Here is a 20,043-nt window from a genome sequence, read left to right as displayed (position 1 = left end):
TATATACATTAAAAAAGTTATACTTTAAATGCACATGTGTAATAGCGTCCTTCTTTTTTACATGTATTTCAATTTGCGGGATGCTGCAGTTTTGCAAATTGTTATTTATTTTTCTTTGATATGGTGCAATATTATATTATGCTGTTCAGATTGTATTCGTTTTGAATGGTTAGATTTGTATGCACTTTGTTTAAATACATTAAAAAGTTATACTTTAAATGCAAATGTTTAATAGCATTCTTTTTCATAACAAACCAATGCATTTTTAAATAGATTGTGGTTAAGGTAGAGTATGATTTCATTTAATACTTTAATTAGAATTGTTTTAACACCAATCATAGTCAAACTATCGCAAACTGTTTGACTTGAAAAAATACAAAACATATTTTTTTAAAGAGCCGTTTGGGAGCCAAAAGAGCCGGCTCTTTTTGGTGAGCTGAGCCGAACGAGCCGGTTCACTGAAAAGAGCCGGAATGCCCATCACTAATCTGCAGAAATGTAGTGTGATTTTGTGTAGACGCTTTTCTTGTCTACAGTAGTAGAGACGTGTGATCGCCCCGATGTCGGTGTTGTAAACAGTTTTTACTCCTGTAATTGCAATAAAAGCAAGACTATAATTGAATTGCACATTCATTGTACGAAATGTTTATTCATGAATGGGAATATGCAGAAGAGTTTGGTCACGAGGGAAGAATGACGTCACCTTTTCAACCCGTTGAACAATCAGAGAGCTCCCGGTCAAGCGACAGGGACTTGAATAGCCCAACTTTTAATGTATTCTGCCTGAACCTAGCCAGCACAGCCTATCTTGGTGGTCTATTTGTTCATATTAGCCACTCCTTTTCTATGTGTCGATGCTATTTGAATAGATTCCTACCGACTGACAATTTAGTCAACTCTGCATTGAACAGGTTTTGTAGTCTATCAAGAGCAGGCTATTCCTCTGTGAGTCCAACTTTTATAGGGTAAGTGTCCGGTGTTCATATTTACAAAGTTGATGCTTGACTGAATTGTTAGCTCGCTAGCTCTGTTCGTATCTTTCGCTAACGAGCAAGTTTGGTTGAATGATACAAATGTATCGGATAAAAAAATCTAAAACCTTGCCGTTGAACATTGTGCATTAATGTAGCCATTATATTCAGTAATCTATTGCTGCAGGCTACTGTAGACAGCCCAAAATCACGTCCAACGTGCGGTGGGACTCAAGCGCTCGCTTGATACTTTGTAGCAGCCAAAAGCTTCAGTCCCATGAGTTTGTTTTCATTCATTAGTGCTGGATAGGCTATGGCGCCTTTAGAATAATGAGCAGAGGGCAAGACACGTTTCTATTGCAAACTGTTAATATTACACAGTTACATAATATTAATGCTAGTAAGGGTTAACTCTCAAATAAGTTATCATGTAAATTACATTACGTTTTCACATTTTATTAATGCCTCGCCCTGTTGCACTTTAAATACTATTTAGAGTTAGTTTTTTCAGCAGTTAGGCTTATTAAAAGTTTAAGATGTGTAACTATGCATTTTGTTGTTGTTGTTTCAGAGGCTCTCCTGGATAAGTGGGAAGACTGTATGGACCAGGCTTAACATGAAGAGCCTTAAAGCAAAGTTTAGGAAGAGCGACGTAAGAACATGTATCACTTGTCAGTGGGGTTGGGGGGGTGGTGGTGTGTTATTGCCTGACAGAATGTTTTCATTCATCCCTTCATCCGTATGGCTCTGCGACTGTCATAGCAATGAAGCCCTCAGCCGTAAAGCTATTTCAATAACAGCCTCCATAGGTAGTTTCTCCATAGCTGTGACTGAATCATTTGGGTGTGAGTTTTCCAGGCAGGGAGTATTCTAAAGATCCTACAGGAAGTGAGTAGCTTCCACTGAGTATGACTCATCGGTCGTCACGGTGACCTGTATCAGACCGCATTAGTGCCAGAGTGTGGCCATGAAGGGGGGCGATTTAGACACTTTAAATTGGCTACCTCCGTCATCTCGGAGGAGTACGTACCTAATCAGGAAGCTGGGGAGAAGTCCAAAAGTCAGGGAGTAGAACACTCAAGTTTGGGTTTTCATAAATCTATTTACATTTCAGAACCGTTCCTATGTTATTGACAGGCAGAGAATTTAGATGCAGAATACCTTCACTGAAATATGTAGGAGTTGATGATTCCTCCTGTGTCATTGGAATACTAAGAGTTGCCAAGAGGCCCAAAAAGTGTTTCAGGGTGGGATTATCTGTGGGAAAATTACTCTGTTTAGCACTAGTTTTGCACCTTAAATCATAGGACATACATGGAAGGTATATTTTCTTGCATAATGCAAATCTGATGGGAGATTTATTAACCTAGATACCTCTATTAGCTTGTAATTATAAAAGTGTGAGGCTAAATGCAAATATTAATGCCACAGATAATGGAGTTGTGGGTCTGATGCTTTTGTGGTGAAACATAACCATTGCTTATTGCTGATGAATGTAGTTTAACAGTGGGAGTTGCAACCCGTGGGTGTTTTTCACATTAGGTTGCTTAGGAACAGTCTGTCTGTATCTCTGTAACCATCTACTTCACACCCACATAATCACTTCTCACACTTTTTTTGCTATTAAAAATTCCTCTTCTGTCCTCAAGATTGGCTACAGTTCACTCTTTCCACTGGTTGCCTTAGTGTTAGTAGATTGTAAATGACCTAAACTGTGACCCGGTTCTCTACTCTCATCCTCACAAGAAACACATCGCTCATTGGTGGTCATGGTAGAGTCTTGGACTGAATACATTCAAAACAAAAGTTCAAAACTGCTCACTCAGGAAGAAAAAACCCCCATCAGAACCAGCCGTAGACTTGCCTTCTTTATTAACGGATATATTATATTTTTGTTGAATTCTGGTTTAGCATACAATTGATCCCGTCTTATGAATTTAACATGCTACTATCGGCCCGTATGTATTCCATGTGGCGTTTAGATGTCAATACCAGAACCATGTGCCATTATGAGGCTAGACTTTCCCTCTCATACAATCTGAGAAAACCCTCCTCCTATGTCAGAGTAGTGGGATTACTGTGGATCAGCTAGCGCCGCAGACCACGACCATTCTTCCCTCAGCCATACCAAGCTAATCAAGGGCAATAGAAAGAAAATATCCTCCTGATTCTATTTTAGGGCTGTGTGGTAGCCTGAGATTGCGGTGGAATTCAATCCAGAGCCAGACCTTCATTCTTTTACAAAACAAGGAGACCTGGAATGCCAGTATATAAATCGTTTTATGTAGTCACCCATTTGCCAAATAGTCCTTTTAATGTAATAGGCTATTTTATCCAAGGACTACAGTAATGTTAACTGTCAAATCAATGCTAAATGTGTCTCTCAGGATTTTCTTAATCTGCAATGATCTATTTGCAATAGGCATTCAAGTCAATCACTCTTACAACAGGGAACTCAGCTGAGAATGTTCAGGAATGGAGTGGAGTTGTGTCTACAGTGATTATTAGTGAAAGGTCTTGCCCAGCACTCCCAGCTATGTCATTATAGTTCATACATCCTAGTCTCAGCTATCCTTCCCTCTGCACTTCCTCCCCTACCCCCTGTTTCTTGTAGCCCATGTGCATATTTTTCAGACTAGACAGTAATCCCCTATAGACCTGTCCTTACCTGACACCTTCATTGAGTCTAGTCATCTAGTATGTATGCAACTCTCTGTTACAGGTTAGCCTCTGTTGCTGCAACTGTATCTTACTGGTTAGGCTAGACTGTGTTGCAATTGGCTCATACAGGTTAGACACTGTTCCGTTGACCTGATGCTGTTTTACGGAATGCAAGCGCCTTCACAACCCAAATTGGAACTGGATCATCTAGCAGGCCTGTATTGACAGGGCCAGGTGGTGTAAATGTGCTTTCCCAGCTTGGTATTAAACAGATTTAACGTTGCATGAAGGAAAATGTTATATCAAGTGAGCCATGTCTAAAAACAAGTTTCAATGGTATAAAAAAAAGCAGCCATTGTAAACTATCAGCAGCAGGTGTCTTACAGTGTCTAGCTATACAAGGTCGTAGTAAAGGAGAAGAGCTGATTAATTTTTGTTGTTGTATGTGTCTGAATAATATTAGCGTTTTTAGTCTAAGCCCATTTGGCGATAGCAACAAAAGTGAGGGCCTTGTTTTTTTCTCTGTCTCAGTAAGTCTCTGTGGCTAATGGCCAAGCACATTCCCAGAAACCAGGTTATATCCAGTCTGCTCCCTCCCAGTCACCAATCAGAAATCCACAGCTGCAGTATCTAGACCACAGATCCAATCAGGAGAGAGCTTGAGACCTGGCCAAACTGCAGGTGACCAATCATAGAATCTGGCAGCGGCGCAGCATAGGGGAATGAGACTGGCTGGGCGCAGCGGGACAGGGAGGAGTCCAAGCCTCTGAAGTACTATGCTATTAGAGTCTTTGTAGATCCCTATTCCCAAGGTCTCTGTGGTTTACAGTAGCTACCTTCTGATCTGGCCGAGTTACCATGAACAGTTTTGCACACACACACACGCCTACACATACAATATTTCTCATTTGAAATATAGATATTGGGATGTGTACTCGAGGTTGATCCAGTCATTATTGTGGTATATCTATTGAAAATACCCCCGGTCTGGCCGGTCACGAGAAGAGAAATTGTAAACAACACTGGAAGCTATTACAACCATGTGTGACCATGCTCATCTTGCTGTCATGTCAACATACTCCGTGTCCCTGCTTTACCCTTCTCCCTCCCAGACAGACTCTAGCCTACTACCATACTTCTGCACTGGAGTTGATGCATTACCCTGCCCTGGCTGCCCAGAGGGATTAACAAAGGCTTGTCTCAACATCCCGCCCCCTCCAATCCCCTCTAGCCTCCAGACTGTGTCTAATTCATGCGTGTGCTGGATTATGCATCCTCGAGTCACCAAACACGGCTGTCTGAATGATCTCAGCACAGAGCAGGCTACACGCACACTGTCTCTTGTCTCTGTCGTCTCACTGAAAGGCCTCTTAATGGGGGACAGTGACAGTAAACCGGTGTAGGAGGTCTTTAATCTGGGCTGCCTGGTGGGGTGTGTGTGTGTGGGGGGGATAGACCCTGGAGGCTTGTCTGAGGGGGGTCTCAGAGACAGTTTGAATAAACTATCACCACGTGGTTTCGTTATCAGTTGTTTACAGAAGCAGAGACAAAGTAGTGGAACCTGGTCAATAACAGAAGGCTTGACTCCCAGTAATTCTAGGTTGAGCTGACTGTGACCCGGAGCATGGTATAGAATGGCTCTGTGGATGTTTAGAGCGCGGTGCTAATTCTGTCTGTCTGAACGCGACAATGAAAAAAAGAAAAAAAAAAGTGGTAATAAATCAAATGTTCCTGGGCTCGGGCTGGCGGTTACATTATCGCCAGGAATGAGGTAATGATACAGTCCACTGATCACTGATAAAGGGAATGCCACTAGAGTAGTGGAAGAGAGTGAAACTTAAGTAGAGGAGAGTAGGAGTTATTGGATTTAGCACATCTTGCATTACTGCAGGCGTGACATGTGACCTGAAGGAGTCCAGGTGAAAAGCTTGTAGTGAGATCACTGACAAGGTCATACTGCCATTTGTCACAATTTGGCAACCTTGTGTTAATTTGTTGTTCGCAGAACATTCCTCCTCTGGTCCATCTGATTCAGCTGGTATTTTGGTAGTTGCGCCTCCATAATGCATAGAGTGAGAAGAGGAAACTAAGTAATGAATGTGTTTCTGTGAGGGAGAGCTGTTTCTTTCCACAATTTCTCAACAGGCATTCAGTGTTTCCGGAAATGGGGAGCTTTCCAAGTCGAATGTTGCTTATTTATTGAACAGGAAAGGCTATTTGTGTTCGTACTGGGCTTATTTTTACTGTATGCATCAAAAGCGACATTTAGGCCTCGGCTTGTGGGACGTAACTGAAAGGGAACTCCTGCACAATAATAAACCTTGTGCTTACCCCACCGACTGCAGTGGTTCAGAAAACCAGCATCTTTGCCAAGATCACATGCGAGGGAAAACATAATGTTCTTACTCTGAAACCCATAGCAGGATACATATGCTTTCCAACAACAGTCCCTTGTCTGTACCCCTGCCTTGGCTACTCGTCACCTTTACAAGATGAAAAACAGTGAAGGTAATTTGGCTAAGCTCAGTCTGCACTGCGGGGATGGGGAAGCCAGAGGATGGACTGAGAGACTTGAAGCAAAAGGAAATGTGGAAATTATAATTTCTTCCCTCTTTATTTAGCAGTAATTGATGCCATGGCAATATACAGTAGAGTATTTTTTTGCACGATGTCTACACAATGGATTCCTAGCTACAATTGCAAGTCTAAATAGGCTATAAAGTTAATTTGACTAAATGTGAGGGTGTGCATTCAACACACGTTTAGAGGTTTAATACCATGAGGTAATACTGTACATGAGAAAATGTACTATTTTGCATGAAAACAACATGAGACGACTGCTATGTCTGAGAGTGGAAGTCTGTCTGAAACCTACCATATGTTATTTGTTTAACTCTGATTTTTCTGTGGTCTCCAATCCCTTATTTTGTTTGGAGTTTCAAAGTCATGTATACTGCTCGAGCCTATTTGAGATTGCTTAAGCAATTTCAGCTGTTATTTAGTAGAAAGGATGCATTGTTTTGGGGACATTGTGCATGTGCTTTGCGTTAGGAAGTGCTTGAAGTGAACATTTCCATTGTTTATCGTAATGCTGTAGATACTTACCACCCTTTCTACACAGACATGCATCTGTGTGGTGGTAGACAGACAATACCCAAAGGGACGCACTTGAAGTGGTGTCAGAACTCGGGTCATCGGCTGCTCCTCAGACCATTTGTTTTGTGCAGTTGTCTTTGCTGAGCCTGAGAAACAAACCGTATTGCCTGTAGCAAGTTTGCGCTCCGGTGTAAAACTTTCTCCATAAACCAAACATTGAAATCATGGCTCGTGGGTTTTGGCTGTCCTTGGGGGTCCAGAGAAGAGAAAGAGAGAGTGACTTTTTTACAGTTGCTGTCTGTCTGCACTAAGTGGTCTCTGTGTAAATCTAGGCTGATGATTTCACCAGCAGGCCGTAGTTGAAGTCCTTCAGACCAGACCCGGTATGGTAGTACAGTGCACGATAGTGAGAATACCAGAGGCAGCAGGTATACTTTTACAGTACAGTTATTGTTTTACAGTTATTGTGTGGAGAAGTAATCCTTGAATAGTTGGCACGGTAACAGTATAGAGAGAATACCAGAAGCTGGCTGAGTGACACAACTGTGAGCATTGGAATGAGAATAAGTCTACATATGGAAAAGTGTATTCGGATAACAATCCAGAACAGAACACCCCATATACTTGACTATTGTGTAGAAAGTACATGCCTTGTTTCACAGTATTTACAGTTGAAGGAACACACTTCCCATGGACTGCTTCATGTTGAGCTTAACATACACTCGTAATCACATGGTTTACTGGGGTCTTGGTGTCTTTTACCTAGATTTTCCCTCTCACAATCTCCATAACCCCCCCAGGTCAAATCTATTTATACGATTTGGGCTGCAGATTATGGTCTAAGTGTACTTTTGCCCTCAGGAAATTGCTTCCGGGATAGAGCTTTGCAAGATGGCCTCCTCTTTGTTGAGTGGGACACTCAAGCAGTTTCCAGAAATGCTGCATCTGCAATTCTCAGTAGGTCTTATGTAGTTTGTTTCTGTTCTGCAGTAAGTCCTCCTATGCATGCTTCATCTCTGCTATCCAGTAAAGAGCCCCGCTATCACCAGGGACCGCTGTGCTGCTAAGCTGGTGTGACCCAGTGAGCTTCATTTACTGTGTGTTTATGATGTTGGCCCAGTTGCCTGCTGTACTGTAATGGGAGTGGCACAGTTAGGATCATTGGTACAGCTAGGAGACCAAGGTGCTTGCATGACCTGTGGCTAAATAAGTTCTGCACTACAGATTTAGTTGACAGGCACCACTCAATCTTTTGGAATGAATTAGCAAATTCAGCTTTAAGCGTAATTTTTATTATGGCAACATTGGTAAGAGGATCAACGGTTTGTTTTAGCCGGATACTCAGGTCCCTGCTTGAGGGGGCAGTCTTCTGATGTAGACATTTCCTTCTTCCTAATAGAAAGTGGCTAAAACTAAACAAATACGTTGAGTGTAGCTGAAGGAATTACAACTTTGCAGTCTCCGTTTATTTTTTCTATTGGAGACATGGGGCCTCAGAGAACAGGAAGTGGACTCGAGTCTAGAACAGATTTTGGAATAACATTTGATGTGAACATTTATTTTCACCTAATTCATGTCTATTTTCTTTGAATTTTCTTTGAATTCTCCATGCTGGTTAGAAAAATGCTTTTGCTCAGTTATGATGCAATTGTGCATATCTGTTCCATTCAAAACTCGTTTTGATATTCGCCATGGGGATTAGTATTTAAAGTGATACTATCCGGTTTGACAACAAGCCTTCTTTTTTGAGATATGTCTCAGAGAGAGTATTGACAGGGGGTTCACCTGGTGGGTTTTTTGACCGGCAGGTCTGGTGAGGTTCACAGCCCTTACATAAAGTAGTCCCCCTGTACACCATACTGTAACCGGACTCATCAGGGATAGGGGTGTGCGGAGGAAAATTTGCTCAGGAACATTACAATAATAACCTTTTTAAAAAATACTGTCAAGGTAATTCATGGCAAAGACGGTCTATTTTGCATATAATGTGCCCATAAGGGAGTCGTTTCTCTATCAGTGTGCTATCCTGCTGCCAGGCTATGAACAGAGACCATTGTGTAGCGATTTAGGGAGCAGAGTTCATGCTTTTCACAGGTTTGACTGGCCTATTGTATAGGAGATGGTACATGTTTAACCTGCCTATGGGCTGACACCATACTGTTACACACTGTCTGTACCCTGGGGTTTAGCTTGGGAGACTATCATGGGGCTAGTTTCATAGGCAGATGAAACAATCCAATTTGTTGAAAATCCCAAATTTGAAATATCGCAGGTGTGTAGCTTGATACAGTACAAACTTCCAAATGAGGCCCACCTATCCTGCATTAGATCAAACCGAACAATATTGATACAGTTTTGTGAAAAGGTTTCATTAGTTGATTTTGGAACATTACTCAGATTTTCGGAACACTACTCAGAGGACAACTGTTCCCGCCCCTCTCGTTCCCCTGAGGAAGACCTGTTAGAGATAAGGGCTGAATGTTTACTCTTCGAAGAGGGTGGTTATGTTTGTCCCATGTCTTTCTTTACCCTGATGGTCATTTAGCCACACAAGCCCCTCCAGATCATTTTAAGTGTTTCCTGTTTTTACAGGGCCTGGCCCTGACTCAAGAGAGACCCCAGACCAGCCGGTAGCCACTGGGCCATTTTACACAATATTTCTTTCAGCTCTGGGTTTATGAAGGGATGTAGCAAGTCATGGTTTAGTTTTATACGCATCCAAATCCAAGTGAAAATCTGTTCAATTGTTTACTCTTTCACTTTTGCATTAGTTTGAGTACATCGCAACTTCCTCCAACCCCTCACTCAATCTGATCATCTGTCTCCACGTTTGACAAAAGAGCATATTCCAGCCCAAGCCGGTCCATGTCTTCACTAATGTGATCCATGTACTTCTACTGATGGACAGTGGCCTAATCTGTAGCTAGTGTTTCCATGCTTTGGGAGGGGGCTGATTCAGCCCGGATACAGTATGCCGACTTAGCTATTGCTCTAGATTTAGTTTTTGAGTGAAAATCTGCAGCAGGGAGGAGTCTCGTGCCTCGCATGACTTATGTGCAAGGGCTGATACATACACATTTTAGTGTGGTGAGTGGGTGTATTATATAAGTAAGCGTGTATTACTATTATCTAGCATTTGCAAGCACTATTATCACATTTCCTTGATGGGGAGGAGGGGGGGATTACTGTTGTGTGTTTTATGGCAGTTTTATCAGAGGCACAGCATCCAGCCACGCCCATATTACAGTGGTTTTGAATTTGATCCATTCCATGGAATGTCACTCCCTTTGAAATTTGAGCATTGCATTCCGCTCCACTTAGTCCACTACTGTAGATCTGTCAAATGCAATGGTAAGGCATTCACAGTCCACTGCAGCAATATCCCGCCTCCTGTGTGTCCGTTTCATCTATCGCACTACACCGTACAGTCACGCGATATTGTTCAGTGTTCTGTTTGGTTCGTTCTTCTAGAGCACGGCAGTATTTCCATGTTTTGTTATCTTCTCCGTTCTACTGCAGTTGAAGTAATGCTGGCGCAACCACAGTTCCACAGACATCTTCTGGGTTCAAATGAAAGAGAACTGGGAACTGTGGATGTGGTTTGGAACTGCAGAGAAACTTCTCTTTGAAACCGTGAAATGTTTTTGCAGGCTCCAATCAACAACTTTATGATAGACTTATTTACTAAATGTGAATAAGGCTAGTCGACATGTGAAATCCAGCTGGAGTGTAGGCCTAATAGTCAGGAAGGTAATGTGGACTTTGACCCCAGTCTGTCAGAAGTGCAGAGTGAGTGTTTTTTTAATGGTGTTGGAGAACAGAACAGACCAGAGCAGGACTACCACAATTTTAAAGTAGCTGCACTATGTATCTGTATTAATCTGTAATCCCTGTTTACCCTCCTGCACATTCTTGCTGTAGCCGCTATGGTCTCTCTATCTGGCTGTCTGGCTCACTCCCTTACTATGCTATACACTGACTGACTTTTACTATCTTTGTCTGGGTCACTCCCTTACTGCACTACCAAGGTGTTTGTTACTGACTGTCAGTAACTTCAAATCACTTTTTTTGGGGTCGCGTACACATATTTCGCAGATGTTATCGCAGGTGCAGCGAAAGGCTGATATTTCTTGCTTCAACAGTGCAGTAATACCTGACAAAACAATACACAAATCCAAAAAATAAAAACGAAGAAATTAAGAAATTAAGAAATATCAGAATGAGCAATGTCAGAGTCCAGAATATAAATATATATGTACTATCAGAAAGTATTCACACCACTTGACTTTTTCCACATTTTGTTGTGTTACAGCCTGAATTTAAAATGGATTAAATTGAGATGTTTTGTCACTGGCCTACATACAATACCCCATAGTGTCAAGGTGGAATTATGTTTTTTTTTAAATGTTTGGAAATTAATAAAAAATGAAGCTAGTATTCACACCCCTTGACCTTTTCCACATTTTGTTGTTACAAAGTGGGATTAAAATTGATTTAATTGTATATTTTTTTCAAAGATCTACACAAAATATTCGAATGTCAAAGTGGATGAAAAATTCTAACCTTGTAAAAAAAAAACAATTGATGAAAAATAAGACGCATACAGTGCCATTGGAAAGTATTCTGAACCCTTAACTTTTTCCACATTCTGTTACGTTACAGCCTTATTCTAAAATGGATTTAAAAAAAATTATAATCCTCAGCAATCTACACAGAATACTCCACAATGACAAAGCTAAACCAGGTATTTTGATTTTTTTTTTGTGCAAATATATTAAAAATAAAAACAGATACCTTATTTACATAAGTATTCAGACCCTTTGCTATGAGACTTGGAATTGAGCTCAGGTGTATCCTGTTTCCACTGACCATCCTTGAGATGTTTCTATAACTTGATTGGAGTCCACCTGTGGTAAATTATTTTGATTGGACATGATTTGGAAAGGCACACACCTGTCTATACTGTATAATGTCCCACAATTGACAGTGCATGTCAGAGCAATAACCAAGCCATGAGGTCGAAGGAATTGTCCGTAGAGCTCCGAGACAGGATTGTGTTGAGGCACAAATCTGGGGAAGGGTACCAAAAACATGTCTGGAGCTTTGAAGGTCCCCAAGAACACAGTGGCCTCCATCATTCTTAAATGGAAGAAGTTTGGAACCACCAAGACTCTTCCTAGAGCTGGCCGCCCGGCCAAACTGAGCAATCGGGGGGGGGGGGAAAGGGCCTTGGTCAGGGAGGTGACCAAAACCCTATGGTCTCTCTGGTCTGATGAAACCAAGAATGAACTCTTTGGACTGAATGCCAAGCGTTTCTTCTGGAGGAAACCTGGCACCATCCCTACGGTGAAGCATGGTGGTAGCAGCATGCTGTGGGGATGTTTTTTAGCGGCAGGGATTGGGAGACTGAGTCAGGATCAAGGCAAAGATGAATGGAGCAAAGTACAGAGAAATCCTTGATGAAAACCTGCTCCAGAGCGCTCAGGACCTCAGACTGGGGCGAAGGATCACCTTCCAATAGGACAACGACCTTCAGCACACAGTGAAATACAACGCAGGAGTGACTTCGGGACAAGTCTCTGAATGTCCTTGAGTGGCCCGGCCAGAGCCCGGACATGATCCCGATCAAACATCACTGGAGAAACCTGAAAATAGCTGTGCAGCGACGCTCCCCATCCAACCTGACAGAGATTGAGAGGATCTGCAGAGAAGAATGGGAGAAACTCCACAAATACAGGTGTGCAATGCTTGCACCAAAAACAATTTATAAGCCTAATTATAGAATTACATATAGAATCCCTATTAATTCACGAGGATCTCTGTGGGCCTAGTCGTAAAGATTTGTAATTTTAACTTTAAATATGACTTTTTATTGTGTCTTGAACACAACCCGTTACACACAACACCAAAAAGTGTCATGACATTTGGCGATTGTCATTAGGCCAGAATTAATGCGTCCACTGTTGTCTGTACATGGCTCAGTGTCGGCCACTCATCCCTGCCTTGGCAAAACGTCAGTTCTCGTGGAACCACATCGCATTTTAGAGCGTAGGCTGTACCACCCATTTTCAGTGGTGTAAAAATACTTTAAAGTACTACTTAAGTAGTTTTTTGGGTGTCTGTACTTTACTATTTATATTTTTGACAACTCTTACTTTTACTTCACTACATTACTAAAGAAAATATTGTACTTTTTACTCCATACATTTTCCCTGACAACCCAAAGTACTCATTACATTTTGAATGCTTAGCAGAACATGCACTTATCAAGAGAACACATGGTCATCCCTACTGCCTATGTTCTGGCAGACTCCGTAAACAGAAATGCATCTTTTGTAAATAATGTCTGAGTGTTGGAGTGTGCCCCTGGCTATCCGTACATTTAAAAAAGAAATAAGAACATGGTGCTGTCCGCTTTGCTTAATATAAAGAATTTGAAATGATTCATACTTTTACTTTTGATACTTAAGTATATTTAAAACCAAATACTTTAGACTTTTACTCAAGTAGTATTTTACTGGGTGACTTTCACTTTTACTTGAGTAACTTTTTATTAAGGTATCTATACTTTTACTCAAGTATGACAATTGAGTACTTTTTCCACCACTGCCCATTTTCAAGTCCATTCGCACATTTCTCTGACATGCGGTTATGATAAAAAGTTGTGTAATAGCCTACAGTTTTCTTGATATTTTAGTTATTGTGATCGGCCCAGGTTTTACCGGTACGGCGTGCCCCCACTATTTATTTTGCCGGGACGCCGTACTGGACTGTAGCGCCTTGCTTTCACCCCTGACTGTTTCAGAGATTCAATGACCAGGAGATTGCATGTGATGAGCTGCTGCATTTTACAGCTTGACTTTTTCCTTACCCTCAGCTAGCTGCCTGTAGATAGCCTAGCCGACTGGAATAACACTGGCTATTCCCAAATCTCTTGCAGAGCCGTGTCTCATTACGCTGCATACCAAAAATAGTGACAGAGACTTTAGCAGCCAGCAGCCACACCGGGCCCTCTACAGTATATATCAGGGCTGACTTCACTGCTCTACTTTCCCCTGGCCCCTGCTGTGTAGAAACTGCAGGTCACCAAGTCCTCCACTAGCACGGCTCAGGTAGCGCTTCAACAGAAAGGGATGAATCAATTTATAAACAAAGCACTGTAAGCAGTAAGCACCACTGTTCAATCATATCCCATGGACAAATTCATGCAGTATACAGTCATTTTCATGAGTACATAATACTAGAAATGTTGTTTTGACAATGTACCTTTTTTCTATTCCAACAGTGCACAATATGTAATATTTGACATCTGTAGGAGCCTTCAAAGGGTATTTTTTTCCCCCAGACGTTATACACCCAGTCACGTGGCTTGTTATATAAAGCAGGCAGACGGGCATCAAGGTTTTCAGTTACTGTTCAGTTGAACGTTCGAATGGACAAAACTAGTGACCTAAGCGACTTTGAGTGGGGTATTATCGTCTGTGCCAGGCGCGCCGGTTCCAGTACCTCAGACGACTGGCCTCCTGGGCTTTTCACACACGTCATAGTCTAGGGTTTACCGAGAATGATGCGACAAACACAAAACATCCAGACAGTGGCAGTCCTGTGGACGAAAACAGCTCGTTGAGGAGAGAGGCCCGAAGGAGAATGGCAAGAATCGTTCAAGCGAACAGGCGGGCCAAATAACGGCACAGTACATCAGTGGTGTGCAGAACGGCATCTCGGTACGCACAACTTGGCGATCCCTGTCACGGATGGGCTATTGTAGCAGACGACCACATCAGGATCCACTCCTATCAGCTAAAAACAAGAAGAAGCGGCTCCAGTGGGCACGCCACCACCAACACTGGACAATTGAGGAGTTGAAAAACATTTCCTGGTTCGACGAATCCCAGTTCCTGTTGCGTCATGCTGATGGATGAATCAGGATTTGGCGTAAACAGCATGAGTCCATGGACCCATCCTGCCTGGTGTCACCTGTACAGGCTAGTGGCAGTGGTCTAATAGTGTGGAGAATGTTTTCCCGGAACACATTAGGTCCCTTGATACCAATTGAGCAACGTTTCCATGGCACAAAAAATTCAGGCTGTTATGGAAGAAAAGGGGGTCTGGCCCGGTACTAGTGTAGATAGGTGTACCTAACAAACTGGCCACTGAGTGTATACAGTATGTCACGTTTCAGTTCATTATCTATAGATCACAGCAATAGCCTTCCAATGAGATGACTGTAGTCTGCCAGCACAGTACCTGAGCTTGATGTTTATAAGAGGAATAATCTACCATACAACACTAACGTCAGATCATCCTAACAGTATAACCCCTTCACTATTTAGGAGCTAGAGTTCTACAGGGAAGAAACATGTGTTCACTAATTGCTACCACTAGGCTTGTGTTATCTAATACTGTAAGATATGCTTTCAGTTTGAATTGCTCATAGAAAACCAGTTGGCTGAATCCAAATGCCCTCTATTACCATGTATAAAAAGTTGGAAACGAATTACATGGAGGTTTTCAGATTTGTTTTACATATTTGTCCACTTACCCACGTGAAAAAATACTACAGTACTTACTACATAATTCTATACTAAACTGTTGTAGACTATAGAATACTATACTACACACTGTAGTATCCCTCGATCATGTGTAGTACTTACTATATATAGAATGTTGTAGAATACTACAGTATTATCCGCAAAAAAAAATCACTGTAGTAAATAGTACAGTAATGTCCACAAAAACAGTATAGTCCGCAAAAACACTACACTTTTGTAAACTATAATAAATACTACACTATTAATTTGCATATAACCTTCCCATTCCCCTCCCCCAATATCGCAATTTGTGCCACCCAATAAGTGGGAAACCTACAGTACATGACAAGTATAGACCATATATTATGTTCCCTACAGGTTATAGAGAAGAGCAGAAGCTCTGAACTATCCGTTCAGACCCCAGTCCTACCTACAGGTTATAGAGAAGAGCAGAAGCTCTGAACTATCCGTTCAGACCCCAGTCCTACCTACAGGTTATAGAGAAGAGATGAAGCTCTGAACTATCCGTTCAGACCCCAGTCCTACCTACAGGTTATAGAGGAGAGCTGAAGCTCTGAACTATCCGTTCAGACCCCAGTCCTACCTACAGGTTATAGAGAAGAGCTGAAGCTCTGAACTATCCGTTCAGACCCCAGTCCTACCTACAGGTTATAGAGAAGAGCTGACGCTCTGAACTATCCGTTCAGACCCCAGTCCTACCTACAGGTTATAGAGAAGAGCTGAAGCTCTGAACTATCCGTTCAGACCCCAGTCCTACCTACAGGTTATAGAGAAGAGCTGAAGCTCTGAACTATCCGTTCAGACCCCAGTCCTACCTACAGGTTATAGAGAAGAGCTGAAGCTCTGAACTATCCGTTCAGACCCCAGTCCTACCTACAGGTTATAGAGAAGAGCTGAAGCTCTGAACTATCCGTTCAGACCCCAGTCCTACCTACAGGTTATGGAACATTTGCTCTTTTAGTAGTTCTCCAGTAGGTTTCCTCAAGGAGAAAGCTTCCACTTCTATGTAAAAGATAATAAAACAAAATCACTTCAGTCAAGACTACAGTAATGTCTGCAAAAACACTACAGTATACTACAGTCCACAAAAGCACTACATTAATTACTATAGTGTGTATATACTACAGTTTTATTTTAATGCCATAATTAGACTATAGTTAAGTGTAGACTTTAGATTCTGCAAAGAGTTTACAGTGAATACTACAGTAAAGTCCGCAAAAACACTACAGTATTTATTAAAATAATAATATATATATATATATATATATATATTTGTATTTTTTTTATGTGGAAAGTTGTGTGTGAGCTGAGTTCATAGATGATGAATGTGTCATACCCTGCTGTGTGTACCAGATCAGAACAGTGCATCTTGCCGGTGTTGGGTAAGGTTTGGTATTCCCGGACTGTCTGTGAGCTGGCTTCTGTTACAACATTCCCAAAATAGTGATAGAGTAGAGGAGTGTCTGACCCCTCTGCTCTTTCTGCTGCTCATCTATGCATACCTGAGGTCGCAGGTCTCTTCAACAGGTCCCCTTCCCCTGCTCACGTGTCGGTGTCAGGTAGAACTAATAACATAGCTTCAACGTAAACCTGGCTTTGAAATAGCTTCGGAAAGGACACCATGGAATAAGCATCATCTCCTACCGTCCACATACTGATGTCTGATAGACATCTTGACTTTTAATGACACTTCTATTGTAGGATGGCCCTCAAATAAAAACAGAATTAATACTACCTACCAGGCCAGACAGTTTCCTTCAGAGCAGCACATAAAGCTGAGTACATGAGTCAGTCACAAAGCATTGGTCCGGTTTGTTTTTGGTGTGGGAGGGAGTGGTAAAGAACCTTGACTGGGGGGGTGTTCTCAGTGTTATTTTTCTCCCTGTTACAGAGGCGGACTGTCAGACTGATGGATAGTCCTCCTCTTGCATGTAGAGTTCCCACTCTACTCACTTCACCTTACTTTTCCTTCTCTCTCTGTCTCTGCGCATTCCAGACTGAGCCTCCCATCATCCTAACAGTTAAGCCAGTGCCTTAACCCTCCAAAAAGATGGAAGTGAATGGGTGGATAGTTGCTATCATCGAGCATATGAGCATGCCAGGCAGGGTAGGGCAGAGTCTGTGGCCAGCCAGTGACCTACTATGAGGTCAGACTGGAGCCCTGTACGTCTTGACAGTCAGTCAGGATTACAAATGAGGGCAATTCGTTGTGAAAATGGACTGCGGCTGAGTTAGAAAAACAATCCTCCCTGTTTTGGGACATTAGTCACTTTCGGGACATTTCAACCATTCCTGTGGCCTCATTTATCAATGGTGCATGCACACAAAAACATACCCTAAACCTTTCGTGCGCTACTTTTCCCGCAAAGATTCGTATTTATCAATGTTGAACTTGACGGGAAAGTGTGCGTATTTCCACGCACTTCTCAAACCATGCTTACGCACGACTTCTAGTGGTTTATCAATTGTATTGCAAGCAAATAATTTTATTTAGTTGGAAATAGAGGTGCTTGATGCACGGGAATTATAATAATGGTAGGCTAATAAAACATTAGAGTAGGCCTAATGATAAAACGGGTGCATTTTCTGTTGGTAAGAAGATCGCATAGCAATGTCGCATAATATAGTCTATTTATTTTACTTTTATTATATAGGCCTAAATCATAATCATATTGCAGGGCATGTATCCTTTTCTCACATGCCTGGTTTATACACAACAATTAGTAGGCTACCATTTATCAATCCCTTATTCAATAGTCAACCATGCTCGAAAGTAAAGACCGTGAGCCTATGACTGTATGGCTAGGGTACAGTATGGCTAGGGTACAGTATGTACAGTATGGCTAGGGTACAGTATGGCTAGGGTAGGAGCTCGAGTCTGCGCAGCATAATATCCTGTTTAATCTCAGAACCTATACCAAGTCAGGACATAGAAACACAATCATTTATTGATGAATAGTTTTTGAGGGGGCTTTTTATTTAATACATTTAGATAAACAAAATATTGAACAACAATTTCGCATTTTGCATAACGTGTGCACTGTAGCATTTACTTTTCAAGTGTTCAATAGACAGTTCATTTCGCAAAATTCACGGCCAGTGTTTGGCAGTCGCTGCTAATCAATGTCACTCGCTAATTTCTTGAAAAAAGATCAAATTTGACAAAGCGCTTTAGAAACGGTCATGACCCAGTTTCAACATTTTCAAATCATACAGCCAATGAGGGGATTTATGTTACCATAAAAGGCGAATGGAGGGCGTTTTCCCAGGCGGGGTTTGTAACGCGAACGCAGAAATATAATATGCCTCTGATTTATCAATGAAAACATGCGTATATGTTGAAAGCGACAGTTTGATAAAATCTCAATTATTTGTTGCGCACGCAAATCTAGAATCTCCATGTACGCCAGAATTGTGTTAGAAACGTGTGCACGGTTGATAAATGAGGCCCCTGGGCTCTGGTAAAATGAATGCCCTTGTAAATCTCTGCAGACAAGCATTTATTTGAGCAATTGATTTCATGGTTTAGGAGCAGAGGGAAGCTGGCTCCCCCAGGCATTGTGTTTTCACAGTAATATGATCACGTGGACTCAGGCAAGAAAACATGGGATAGGCCTAAGGTTTTCGAACTGAATGAGTGTCACGCAATACAGCCACGGTCATCACGTCATCGTGGCCAAAAAAAATGTGTTAAAAGTGAAACAATCTTCTGTTAATGGTGTTGAAACAACCTCCTGGTGCAGCTTGTCTAATGCCCATAAGCTACCATAATGCCTTTAAGCTATAATGGAACTGTGTTCATCAGGTTATGTAATGGGGAGTTCCCTATTTAAGGATTAAGTCTAAATGGGATTATCACCTAGACTAGAGGTTACCAGAGAGACACGGCTGGCCGCGTTCACAGGCTGAATTGTGTTTAGCTAGGTTCACTGTGGAGTAAAACCAACCGCTATGGCTTCTCTAATCTTTTATGCTAATTGTCTACAATGGGTAAGGAACTGTGGTTTTTTTGCCACAGGATTTGGAAGAGTAGTGGGAGGGTAGTAGGTACATTCTACTCTGTGAATGAGAAGCATTAGCCTCTGTGACGTTGTTTCGTTCTCTCCCTCCTCAGGCCCACGAATGGAGCAAAAACGATGAGCGCCTCCTGGTAGCTGTGGAACACGGCGAGGTGGAGAAGGTGGCCTCTCTCCTCACCAAGAAAGGAGCCAGCGCGGTCAAACTGGACAATGAGGGAAAGTCAGCGTGAGTATCGAGGGTTGAGGGATGGTGTTGAGCCACACAGATAAGAAACAGGGAATTGGGACAGCTTGGAGATTTAGGAGGTGGGTTTTGCAAACTGAATTAAAGGATCATTTGGAATATGAATATAGTCATGTTTATTGTTTGAATCAATTACATATTTGCTCATCTTCCCCAGACCATCTAAAACTCCAATACTGATACTGTTTCAGTGCAGAATAGAAGTTGCAGTACGTGGCTATTCCCCCACAGTTCTATGATGACACATCCTACAATAGTTGATAACGATGGAATTGGCCCCAGGCAACTGTTTGACTCAATAAGCCATAGCCCCTGTCACTAGTGGAGATGCTACTGAACTGAACTGCCCTAGATACCCTGTTGAAGGAGGGAATAAGTCATGTGGAGCCAGATAAGGTTGAGGTATTATCATGGTTAGAGAAAGTTAAAGAAAGTAATGCAAATCACTGGTTCTGAATGAACTGCACCCTGACAATGAGTTGCTAACTATAGCACCATAG

The 20,043-nt window shown here is 42.0% G+C and overlaps 1 protein-coding gene across 2 annotated transcripts in view; it reads left to right on the top strand.

Annotated features, from left to right (window-relative positions):
• The first annotated feature begins 735 nt into the window (after positions 1-735).
• Positions 736-20,043, top strand: part of rai14 (retinoic acid induced 14) — a 43,803-nt gene continuing 24,495 nt past the window's right edge. For both annotated transcript variants that reach the window (XM_029708908.1, XM_029708907.1), the window contains exons 1-3: positions 736-965; positions 1,543-1,623; positions 19,395-19,525. In XM_029708908.1, the coding sequence (XP_029564768.1) occupies positions 1,588-1,623; positions 19,395-19,525 (167 nt within the window). In that variant the 5' untranslated portion in view covers positions 736-965; positions 1,543-1,587. The remainder of the gene's footprint in view (positions 966-1,542; positions 1,624-19,394; positions 19,526-20,043) is intronic.

This window comes from Salmo trutta, chromosome 23, assembly GCF_901001165.1.
Source record: "Salmo trutta chromosome 23, fSalTru1.1, whole genome shotgun sequence".
Taxonomy (NCBI): domain Eukaryota; kingdom Metazoa; phylum Chordata; class Actinopteri; order Salmoniformes; family Salmonidae; genus Salmo; species Salmo trutta.
Note: the sequence above shows the minus strand (reverse complement) of the source record. Positions and strands in the feature narration are given on the sequence as shown.